The 12,480-nt window shown below is 47.8% G+C and overlaps 1 protein-coding gene across 9 annotated transcripts in view; it reads right to left on the bottom strand.

Annotated features, from left to right (window-relative positions):
• The window catches only part of CDC14B (cell division cycle 14B), a 283,418-nt gene that overhangs the window by 102,181 nt on the left and 168,757 nt on the right, over positions 1-12,480 (bottom strand). For all 9 annotated transcript variants that reach the window (XR_003858911.1, XM_029617847.1, XM_029617825.1 and 6 more), the window contains exon 10: positions 4,085-4,223. Coding sequence is in view for 8 of the 9 variants with exons in the window: in XM_029617847.1 (XP_029473707.1) it covers positions 4,085-4,223 (139 nt within the window). In the remaining variant the exon portion in view is untranslated. The remainder of the gene's footprint in view (positions 1-4,084; positions 4,224-12,480) is intronic.

The following is a 12,480-nucleotide window of genomic DNA, read 5'->3' on the forward strand; positions in this document are numbered from 1 at the left end:
GTTCTATCCTTCTGAGTACCTTTCCCACCAGAGGCCAAGGTGGGAACACGAAGAGAAGAACGTCGTGAGGCCAGGGAAGAACCAGGGCATCCACCCCTTCTGCGCAATGCTCCCATCTGTGACTGAAGAATCTGGAAGCCTTTGTGTTGTTCAGGGTAGCCATCAGGTCGAGGTGAGGAGCTCCCCACTTGCGCACCAGAAGAGTCATCGCCTTGTCGGACAACTCCCACTCTCCGGGGTCTAGGTGTTGCCGGCTGAGGAAGTCCGCTTACACATTCTCCTTCCCCGCAATGTGGGAAGCTGCCAGACGACTCAGGTGTCTCTCCACCCAGGAAAGCAGCTTGCTGGCCCCCAGATCCACCAGATGACTCCTGGTGCCACCCTGGTGATTGATGTAAGCTACTGTGGTGGCGGCATTATCAGAGAGGACCCGCATGGCCTTGTGACGGAGCAAAGGCAGGAACGTCTTGAGTGCCAGACGGACAGCTCGGGCTTCCAGACGATTGATGTGCCATCGGGATTGCACAGGAGACCACCATCCTTGAGTAGACTGGTGCTGACACACCGCTCCCCAGCCGGAAAGGCTGGCATCCGTTGTCATAACAATCCACTGGGGTGTCTCCAAAGGCACTCCTTTCAAAAGGTGTGTGAGTGAAAGCCACCACTGCATGCTGGCAATGGTAGAGTCTGAGAGCGGTAGGGGTATTTGGAACTCCTCTGAGACCGGCTTCCAGCGGGACAGCAATGCTTTCTGTAGAGGACGCATATGCACAAAAGCCCAAGGAACCAAATCTATGGTGGAAGCCATGGAGCCCAGGACTTGGAGATAGTCCCAGATTGTGGGTACCGAAAGAGATAAGAGATGTTGTACCTGGTCCATGAGCTTAATTGCTCGGGCAATAGGACTTTGCTCGCGCAGGTGTCGAAACGGACTCCTAGAAATTCCAGGACCTGGGAGGGCTTGAAGTGACTCTTGGATAAGTTGACAATCCACCCGAGGGAGGAGAGAAAAGTTACGACCCTGTTGACTGCTGCAGGGACAGATTCTCAGACTTGGCCCGGATGAACCAGTCGTCCAGGTAAGGGTGGACCAGGACTCCCTCCCGACGAAGGGAGGCCGCCACCACTATCATGACCTTGGTGAATGTAAGCGGCGCAGTGGCCAGGCTGAACGGACGCACCCAGAAGTGGAAGTGGTGTCCCAGAATGGCGAAGCTGAGATACTTCTGATGGTTGTGGCGTATTGGGATACACAGGTAAGCCTCTGTCAAGTTGAGAGAGGCCAGAAATTCGCCTGAGCGAACCGCCGCTATGACCGCTCGTAGGGTCTCCATCCAAAAATGGGCCACCCGGAGAGCTCGGTTGACCCTCTCGAGGTCCAGGATCGGTCGGAAGGAGCCATCCTTTTTGGGCACAACAAAGTAGATGGAATACTGGCTGGATCCCTGTTCCTCCAGGGGTACAGGGACTATGGCACCAAGCTCCTGAGCCTGTCCAGAGTCTGGCACACCGCTGGACGCTTCCGAGAGCTGCAGGGAGAGATTAGAAAGCGGTCAAGGAGTTCCCGAGCAAAGCCTAATGCGTAGCCATTGGCGATCACAACGAGGGCCCACTGATCAGACGTGATGTTGGCCCATTCCTCGATGGGCCGCCTGCATTTCATTGGGAGGACTTTGAGGTGGAACCTGAAGGGTTCGTATCCCGGAACGGCCGTCGGCCACGAAAGGCATGAGACCAAGACTGGGATCTAGTGGAGGTGGGTCTTTGGGCAGCTCCTCTCGGCCTGTTGTACCTGCACTGACCCCTGAACCGACAGTGCGAAGGAAAAAAGGATTTGGATTGCAGAGGGCTGTCCTTCAGCAGCTTATACACCTTATTGTCCCCAAGAGAATTAATAAGCTGCTCCAGGTCCTCCCCGAAGAGTAACTTACCCTTGAATGGAAGAGTGCCCAACTGTGATTTAGAAGAGAAGAGGAGTCCGCTGCCCAATTACGAAGCCAGAGGAGACGTCTAGCGGACACTGCCGAAACCACAGCACTGGCCTGCACCCTGAGAAGATCGTAGAGGGCATTCGCCCCATACGCAATGGCGCCTTCCAGCCGCTCTGCCTTTTCCACCTCTGGGTGCTGAGTAGTTGTTGAATCCACCTAAGGCTTGCCCGCTGCATGAGACTGCTGCAGACTGTCGCCTGGACCCCGAGCACCAAGACCTCAAAAATCCTTTTGAGGTAGACCTCCAATTTGCAATCCTTAAGATCATTTAACACAGTCGCCCCCACGACTGGGATAGTAGTGCACTTCGTGACAATGGAGACCGAGGCGTCTACCTTGGGAACCCGGAGCATATCCAGTCACTAGTCTGGAAGCGGGAACAGCTTGTCCATGGCTCTGCCCACGTGCAAACTGGCTTCCGGTGTCTCCCATTCCCGGAGCAGTAACTGCATTAACATTGGATGAAAAGGGAAGGTGCGCAGGGGTTCCCTCAGGCCGGCGAGGACTGGGTCGACGTTGCTAGAAGCTGCAGCAGACGGTTGTCCTCCGGAGGGGCGTCTAAGCCCAATCGGCCAGAACATGGGGTATAAGCGGATCCAGCTCTTCACGCTGGAAGAGATGCAACACCCTAGGGTCGTCCCCCTTTATCGGTGGATTCAGAGCGAGGACATCGGCATCCGGGTCGGGGTCGGGGTCCGGTATTGGAGCGGGTGGATCAGTGGGGGCCGGAGGGACTGGAACCCCTGGGACCACCTGAACCTGGTTCGCCCCTTGTGAGTCTGGGGTCCTGGACCCCTGCGCTGCAGCCGATCTAGGGACCTTGGCAGGAGGAGGGCAGGCAGGCAGCTGAGGATCTGGTGGGTCCATCCTGTTGTAGAAGGCTGGCAACATAAGCATGAGAACAAAATCAGCTGAAAAAAATCCTGGAGATTTGCCTGGGAGAGGAGGGGGTTCAGCAGGCAGGGTGTCAGAACTGGCATCTGGGGGGTCCACGGGGCTTTAATCGGGGGGGGGGGGGGGGGGGGGGGAATGAGGAAAATAAACGGGTCCCTTCCCCCATCAGGCTCAGAATCTTCAGCGAGGTTTGGAACCAAAATGTCCGCCGTTCCTGCGGTTTGCAGGAACGGGGCTGTCCCTGAAGCGTGTCTGCTGGGCCGGGAACGAGCAGCTGATCTCTCCGGTGCAGAAGAGCCTTCCCCTCCGTTCCAAGCATTGAGAACACACTCCCTCGCAGGAGAGCCGCTAGGCAGACTTTCCACACGTGAGGCAAAAGGCTGATCGAGGCATAGAGGGGGTGGGGCAGATCTGCCACGTGTGAGACGGCAAGAATCGCTGGTGCCTGGCTGAGAGCAGGGAAGAGAAAGTTCAACTACCCTCTCTTTCCCCCGATCGAAGGTCTATTTATTTTTTTTTTTTTAATTTGTTGGAAAGGTTGAAGCAGCAGAGGAATGAACTTCTCTGCAGCAGACCTGAGGTCTGCTTCATCTCTGGGTCTGCGTGGGGGAGGGACTGGACCACCAGTTTCACCCCTAGCCAGGCAGGTCACCGGGTAAAGTGCTAGGCTGAGGATCTCAAGGGGCAAAGCCCCCCCTAGGCACCCAGTAAGAGCAAGGGCAAACACTGTTGCTCCCTACTAGAAATGAAAACTTGAAGATTTTTTTTTTTTTAAACAAACTAGAAATGAAGTACTTACTTGATCCAAATAAGACAGAAAGAGGGTGAAAGTAGACTTTCCCAAACAATCTAGCTGTCTAGAGGGGAGCCGCAGGGTCTGCCTTCTGCATCTGCTGGAGATAGAGAAATACTGAAGGGATGCAGGGTGAGCACTGTCCTGATACAAGATACCCTTTAGTTTTTCCTCTGTCTCCATCTGCTGGATAGGAGGCTCAGCCCACTGTCTTGTCTGATCCGGGTATGTACAGGGAATGATATTTTGTGGGTGTTAGTCCAAAAATATTTTTTAAACACAGATTTAAAATTCTTTGTTACAATCTGCTCTCTAAACTTCAGAGAGGTTGACAGTTATATGGTTCTCCCTGACTTCTTAACCCTGACTGCACTGCAGCATACCACAACAGACCGGGCATACATACTTCGCCAGAAACTGCTGCTGCGGCCCAATCACTGAGCCAGGCCGGCAAATCCTGATCCAGGCAATGCACTCGCCTGCCGCCATCCGGTAATGCTTCATCATGTAGCAAGCTATGAGTGTGCCTGTCCTGCCAAGGCCAGCTGTGAAGAAAAGGAGATCGGGTCAGATAACTCAAAATATCTTATGTTTTTCGGAGTAACACATATGTATGTGCAGAAAGCCCAATAATTTCACGTTTCCACAATTTACCACACACTAAGAAGCATTTTTGTAAGCCTATGTTTAAACAAAACCTTGACCAACTCTGAGTTTAACTCGTGTCATTTAAAAATGTGTTGAACTTCTCCTTGTGGGCCACCTGAGAAGCAATGCATTGTGTATGTCATATTTTGTAACTGTTTACTTTTAAAAAGGATCACTTTAATCTTGCATGCCTTGAGAAGGAATAAGGTGAAATTACTTCTTACCTGATAATTTCCTTTCCTCAAAGTAAGACAAGCCAGTCCACACCAGTGGGTTGTGCACACCAACCAGCAAGTGGAGACTGAGAACAAACATTTGCGACGTCACCCTCAGGCACCAGCCAGCCAGTATTTCTCCAAAAGCAAATTGTGGAAGCTAACCACTAAGCATTAACAATAATATTGGATCCTACAAACACCATTTAACTTAACCTTGTGGATTTTTTTCTTTTCTTTTTTTGTTAAACAATGGAGACACTGGATTCAGCTCCACTAACAATAGAATCTTAGGACAATCAGAGTATCTTAGAAGAACGGAGCTCACTTACCCAATTTGCGGGAGACCAGCTGCATGAAAGATCCTGGAACCTCATTCCTTTCTGGACAAGGATCTAGCAACTCAGAAGAAAGTCTGTCACCTCAAGGCACCCCAGGGCAGGAAGGTGGACTAGCTTGCTTTACTTTGAGGAAAGGAAATTATCAGGTAAGAAGTAATTTCACCTTCCTCTTTATTCAGGCAAGCCAGTCCACACCAGTGAGATGTACCAAAGCTAATTCCCCAGGGCAGGAGGCTGCCTGAGACCCAAGCAGTACTGCCCTAGCAAAGGCAAAATCCTCCCGCCACATCCATACCTGGCAAATGTATGCAAAGACAACCACATCACTGCTCTACAGATCTCTGCTGGAGAAAGCAAATGCAATTCTGCCAAGGAAACCTCCTGAGCTTGAGTCAGATGTGCTCAGACTTGTCTTGGAAGAGGCATCCCAGAATCCACATAGGCTGATGCTACTTCCTTAATCCAATGAGCCACCGGGCCCTGAGAAGCTGTCTCCCACTTCTTCACCCCCCCCCCGGTGAACAACAAAAAGCCTATCCAATTTCAGAAACTGGTTTGTAACCTCCAGATAATGCAGTAAGTGCCACCACATGTAAAATGGCCGCAATTTGCTGTATTCCTGACCATCCATATCTTTATCCAAGGATGGCAATACAACCGACCGATTTAAGTGAAACTCCGAAATCACCTTTGGAAGAAAGGCAGGTACCATCTGAATCTGCACCTTATCAAAGAAGGATCTCTGCACAACAAGGCTTGCAATTCTGAAATCCGCCTTACAGAACAAACAGTGACCAAACACACCATCTTCAGAGTCAGTAACCGCAAAGAAATACCCTCATTTATGGTCCTCATTTATAGAAATATCTGAACAAGAAGTTGAATCAATGATAAAAAATATAAACCCTGCTCCACATAAAATCGATACAATACCAACAACTGAGATAAAAAAGATTACCAATGTAGTAACCCCAACACTAACTAATATCATAAACCTATCCCTAACTGAAGGATTAATGCCAGATACACTAAAAGGGGCAATCATTAAGCCAATCATCAAAAAGAAAAACAGTGACCCATTAATCCTCATTAACTACCGCCCAGTCTCAAACCTTCCATTATTAGCTAAATTAATAGAGAAAACAGTACAGAAACAGCTAGCTGAACATCTAGACAATAATAACATACTGTACCCTTCACAACACGGCTTCTGAAAACACTACAGCACTGAGACATTACTTCTCTCACTAACAGACAACATACTAAGAGGTTTTGATAACAGTAAACATAATATCCTTATAATGCTCGACTTATCTGCAGCCTTTGATACAGTAAACCACAAAATACTACTAAAAAGACTTGAAGAAATTGGATTATGTGACAAAACAATAAACTGGTTCAGATCCTACCTAAACAGGTTCTTTCAAGTCCAGATAAAAAACACATTATCAGAAAAATTTAAACTTGAAACAGGAGTACCTCAGGGTTCAGCGCTGTCTGCTACCCTCTTTAACATATATATGCTACCCTTATGTCATCTGCTGGCAGGCCTAGGGATAATACATTACATTTACGCAGACGACATTCAATTAATTCTACCAATAGACGACACAATTGAAAAAACATTAAGTCTAGCTAACATGTACCTAGACATAATTAAACAACTACTAAACCAGATGGAACTGGTTATCAACATTGACAAAACTGAATTCCTTCACCTTGAGAGAAAACATACTAAAATCATTCAAACACCGATAACCCTAAGAAATAACCAAAAAATTGAGCTAGCCGAAAAAGTAAGGAATCTGGGAGTAATAATGGACCCAGAAATCAACCTGAAGCAACACATATCTGTAAAAGTAAGAGAAGGCTACGCAAAACTTATGGTCCTCAGAAGATTAAAACCATTACTCACACCTGCCCAATTCAGAACAGTATTGCAAACACTTATCTTTTCTAGCACTGACTACTGCAACGCACTCTTACTAGGACTCCCAAGCACATCGATAAGACCACTCCAGATACTTCAAAATACTGCAGCCAGAATACTAACGGGTAAAAAGAGGAGAGACCATATAACTGAAACTCTAGCAGACTTACATTGGTTACCCATCGAATACAGGATAAAATACAAAGCCTTATGCACCATACACAAACTAATATATGATAAAGAAGCAGACTGGCTAAACACAGCCTTACGAGTACACGTTCCACAAAGAAACCTCCGCTCAGCAAACAAAGCACTACTAACAATCCCTTCAGTAAAGTCAGCAAAATTAACCCAAGTGAGAGAAAGGGCTTTATCATTGGCTGGGCCCATACTATGGAACACGATGCCACCCGAACTCAGATTACAGAATAATCTCAAAACTTTTAAGAAAAATCTAAAAACATGGCTCTTTAAAAAAGCCTTCACTAAAGAGTGTGGAGGGTAGAGAATGAAAGTACAAGGTAATGCAGATGAGAATGAATTTAATCAATCCTACTTTTAAGAAGTAATATTTCAAAGCGATAGCAACTCAATAATATACCTGGACTTGACCAACATTACTCAAATGATGATTTTATTTATGAAACTGTAACCGAACTTTATTGGCACCTGTTAGAATATAAGATATCCTACATTTACTTACCTTAGTCTATGTGCCTATTTGTAAACCGTTGCGATGGTATATAACTTAGCGACGGTATAGAAAAGTTTTTAAATTAAAAAATAAATAAATAAATAAATACCCGGGAGAGGACAAAAGGTCAAACTTGCCAGAAAGGAGAGAACCAGATTCAAATCCCACAAAGGTACTGGGAATCGTAAGGGAGATCTAAGATGTTTACTCCCCTCAAGAATCTAGATACGTCTGGGTCAGAAAAGAGCAATCTCCCCTGCATGCAGCCCAATAACACACTACAGCAGCCACCTGCACCTTCAGAGTGTTCAAGGTTAATCTTTTACTCAGACCTGCTTGTAAAAATTCCAAGATTAAGGGAACAGGTGCCGAGTGGGTAAAGAAGCATAATTCTGACACCAATACTCAAACACTCGCCAGTCGCAAATATTTGCCAAAGAGGAGGAAATATCGCGCACTCTCAAAAGCGTTTCCATCACTGCCCCTGAGTAACCTCGCTTTAACAGCCTAGACCTCTCAAAAACCAAACCGTAAGACAAAACTGACTCGGGCTGTTGTGGAAAATTGGTCCCTGCCGAATCAAACCCCCCCCCACCCCCCCCAGAAAAGGGAGTTGCCAAGGGTCCCCCATCAGAAGACAACGCAGATCTATGTACCACGGCCTGCGTGACCAATCCAGAAGCACCATGCCTGGATAGCATGTTATTTTCTGCAACAAATGGCCGATCATGGGCCATGGCAGAAATGCATAGAGTAGCTTCTCTTGTGGCCATGTCTGAACTAGACATCCACTCAGAGCGTAAACATCCCTTGTCAGACTATAAAATCTCTCCACTTTCACATTCTTGCGTGTTGCCATTAGATCCAGAAAGGGACACACCCAGCAATCCACAATAAGACGAAACACTTCAGGAGGCAGTTCCCATTCTCCAAGATCCAACTTGTGACTACTGAGATAATCCGTCTGCATGCTGTCTACTCCTGTTATATGGGAGGCTGACAGTGCCTGTAAATGAAGTTCCGCCCACAGAAGGAGTAGATCCATTTCTAGACAGACTTGTTGAATTAAAGAGTCCCTTCCTTGGTGATTTATGTACACCACCACAGTCGCATTGTCTGACAACTTTCACTGCCTTTACTTCTAACTGGTCCGTAAACTGAAAGAAAGCTAGTTGAATAGCTCATGCCTCCATTCGACTGATGGACCAAGTCGCCTCTTCAGGAGTCTACTGCTCTTGTGCCACCAACTCCTGACAGTGTGCTCTCCAGCCCTGGAGACTCGTATCCGTGATGACCACCAACCAGTCGGGAGTCTCCAAATTCATACCTTTTTTCTAGATGCTCTCTTCTCAACCACCAGAGAAGCTTCCGCCTCACCTCTGGCAGCAAGGCCAGTTTCATATCATACTCCTGAGACTGGGGATTCCATCAAGAAAGGAGAGATCGCTAAAGAGGATGCATATGGAACACGCTCCCAAGGTACAACCTCTATTTGTCACGGCCACAGATCCCAACATCTACAGATATGAACAGGCTGACAGTCCGATCACCGCACGCAGGGCCTGAACCTGACCCCAGATCTTCTGAATCTCTGGGAAAGACACCTTGCCTTGGCTGTGTCGAACCGGATGCCCAGATACTCCAGAACCTGAGATGGCTGCAGGTTGCTCTTGGCTAAGTTCACTATCCATCCCAGGTGCTGCAATCATCCAAGTACAGATGAACCATAATGCCTTCCTTTCTGAGGGCTGCGGCCACGACTACCATCACTTTGGAAAAAGTCCAGGGTACCGTGGCCAAACCGAAGGGCAACGCTTGGAACTGGTAATGCTGACCTTACGCTGCAAAGTGCAGATATCGCTGATGCTGCTTGCAAATTGGAATGTAGAAGTAAGCTTCCAATAGGTTCAGAGAAGTGAGAAATTCTCCCTTCTCCTCCACCATGATCACTGATCTTAACATATCCATCTAAAAATGGGTAACTCGGAGGATCCAACTGACTCCCTTGAGATCCAAAATAGGTCGAAACAAACACTCTTTCTCAGAACTACGAAATAAATTGAATAGTGGCCTGTGCCTTCCTGATCCTTTGGAACTGGAACCACTGCCTTTAGGATAAGCACTGGACCACTGACTTCTTTTCTATGGAGTTGCAGGGGAAACCATAAAAGTGTCAGAGAGAATGAACAAGTTTTAAAGCATATCCCCCCACCGTTGGAAGTGATGTGCGTCCACCTCCAATAAAATTGAGACAGGCGACAGCTTCTCCCCGGCACCTAAGGATGGACCCTCAAAACTTCATTGGGAGGAATACAGTGTTCCAGAGCCAGAGTCTGCGTCTTTGCCTGGCTTCCTTGGCTGAAAGGACTGAGATCTTCCAAATGTCTGAGACCTTTGACTACTCAAAACTCTGGAGGAACGAAAATGCCAAGAGCTCCGAAATCGTCCCTTGGCTTGAGAAAACTAGGGAGTCTACTTCTCTCTGGTAACAGAGGAAATTTCGACTCTCCCCATCGATCCACCATCTTCTCTAATTGCTCTCCAAAAAGCGCCCCTTAAAATGTTACTTTCTAAGGTTCGATTTTGAAATAGTATCAGCAGACCAGTTCCATAGCTACATAAGCCTTCAGGCTGCAATCAAAGCTACCATCCACCAAGAATGGCTTCCAGCTCCAGATATGGGCCATTCTCTCCCAGAATTTCCTGAGCATCCTGGGCTAACTGTAACCTGGCCACCATACAACAGCAAGCAGAGATTTGGAGATTCATTGCTATCACTTCAAAAGCCTGCTTCAAAATAGTCTCAATCTTCCGATCATAAGCATCTTTTAAAGCCACACCTCCTTTCACCAGAATGGTGGTCCGCTTCGGCACAGCAAAGACTAATGCATCCACCTTAGGAAACCGGAGTTGCTCCCTCACTTTAGGGTCCCATAGGATACAATCCTGCTAAGAAGTGACCTGTAAAATTAGCCTCAGGTGCACTCCATTCCAAATCTATCAGCTTCTGGATGGCCTCATGCAGAGGAAAAAACCAGGATGCCTTGTGCAAGCTGATGATTACAGGGTTCCGCTTCGGATCTCTGGCCGCTGCCGGCAAGATCTCCTCACACCCAAGGGCATTCAAGGTCTGTAAAATTAAACCGGACATCTCATCCCTGTGGAAAAAAGTTGCAGCATAGTTCTGAGGCTCAGCATCTGGGGGAATCTCCCTCTCTTCCAATAATGGATCGCTGGGATCCCCCCTGAGGATTCCAAATCCCCATCTGAGTCTCCTGAAGGATTCTTGTCCTCGCCATCTGCCTCCTTCTCTTCTTCCTCCTGGAAAGAGACAAGGACTCCCTGGAACCCTTTCTAGGTCCCAAGGAGGGAGATTTCTGAAGCGGGCGATCTCTAGCCTCTTCCCGACAGAAGGCCTGGAGACCATTAAAAAATTCCACCCATGAAATGGCAGAAAGATCCATCCTTGGGGTAAGCAAAACCCTCTCGGAACCCACTCCCGAGGGGATGGGGAAGACTCCTCAGTTGCTCTAAATAGGAGTCACTGCCACAACCTCTGCTGTAAAGCGGGGAGAGACTCTGAGGTCCCTGCAGGAACAAACTCCCCAATAGAGACATTCCCCTGGACTTCCACATAATTTTGGCAAATACTGAGGGATCTCCTGGGACTAAGGACCCTCAAATGGCATGCTGGGCAGTTGCAAAGCTTCTTCCCGCGCTGCTCTCTAGATGCCACGTCACACTCTCTTCTCTTCTCCTCTAAAAGCTGAGCAAATGCGACCCACCGTGTGCCTCAGCAGTTCCTGCCAATCAAAATGGCGCCTGCCATGTGTGGCTTTGCTGTTGAAACTTTGCCTATTTTAAAACTAGCTTGCAGCACTCCTGAATAATATGGCTCAGCACAACTGCGACCGCAGCGGTCTGCTTCCCAGCCTGCAAAAGATTGCGCCGGCATCCGCTCCCAGCGCTGCTTGATGTGCACACTTTTTTTTTTTTTTTTAAATAAATTTTACACAGACTAAACCAGCAAAATAAGAAAAAGGCAGGGAGAGAGCAGAGGGAAGAACGCAGGACCAGGCAGAGAAGAGGACTATGTAGCAGAGCTGAGCCCAAGGCCTTCTTACCTTACCGGATCTCTTTTGCTACCCAGAGGAGGGCTAGGGCTGCAGCCTTCTCCTCACTCCTGTCCTATTTTTGTTTGTCTCCTGAGATTGTTTCTCACACACTCAACTGAGGGAGCGAGTTACTGCTTTCATCACAGGATGTCAAACCAGCCTGTTCAATCCAGGCAGGCCAAGATCCACAAGCACGGATGTATATCCAGCACCTGCTGGAGACTGAGAAAAAAACTGGCTGGCTGGTGTTTGAACAGAGCTATATGAGGGTGATGTCAGCGAGTCTTTGTTCTCCATCTACATCTGCTGGTTGGAGTGCACAACCCACTGGTGTGGATTGGCTTGCCTGGATGAAGAGGAAGAACTGATTTTCTCCAGGTTTTGTGGCTCTGTACATACTCTTGTTCCCTTCCCTTACAATACTCCACCCTCTGCTCAGACTCATAGAACAGGCTGACAGACAAGGACCGCAAGGCCCATCTATTCTGCACAAATTACTTCCTGGGGCACTGCCAGACAAGTCAGTTGATCTCTGGCTTTCATTTCACTTTTTTCTAGTTAAGGATTCTTTGTGTTTATCCCCATTTCTTGAGCTCTGCTACTGTCTATGCCATTATTACCCCCTTTACATGGCGATTCCATGCATCTACGATCCTTTGTATGAAAACATTTCTTGATGTTACTCCTGAGCCCCTGTTGTCTTTCTTTCCATCTAGAACTTCCTCTCCACGTCTTTGAGGTATTTGAATATCTCTATCATAAAACTCCTTCTCCCTTCCTCAAGGATATACCTATTTAGGTTTTTAAGTCTTCTCTCCTAGGGCTTTTGGAACAAGTCCTGCACCATTCCGGTAGCCCT

The sequence above is a fragment of the Rhinatrema bivittatum genome, chromosome 1, assembly GCF_901001135.1.
Source record: "Rhinatrema bivittatum chromosome 1, aRhiBiv1.1, whole genome shotgun sequence".
NCBI lineage: Eukaryota > Metazoa > Chordata > Amphibia > Gymnophiona > Rhinatrematidae > Rhinatrema > Rhinatrema bivittatum.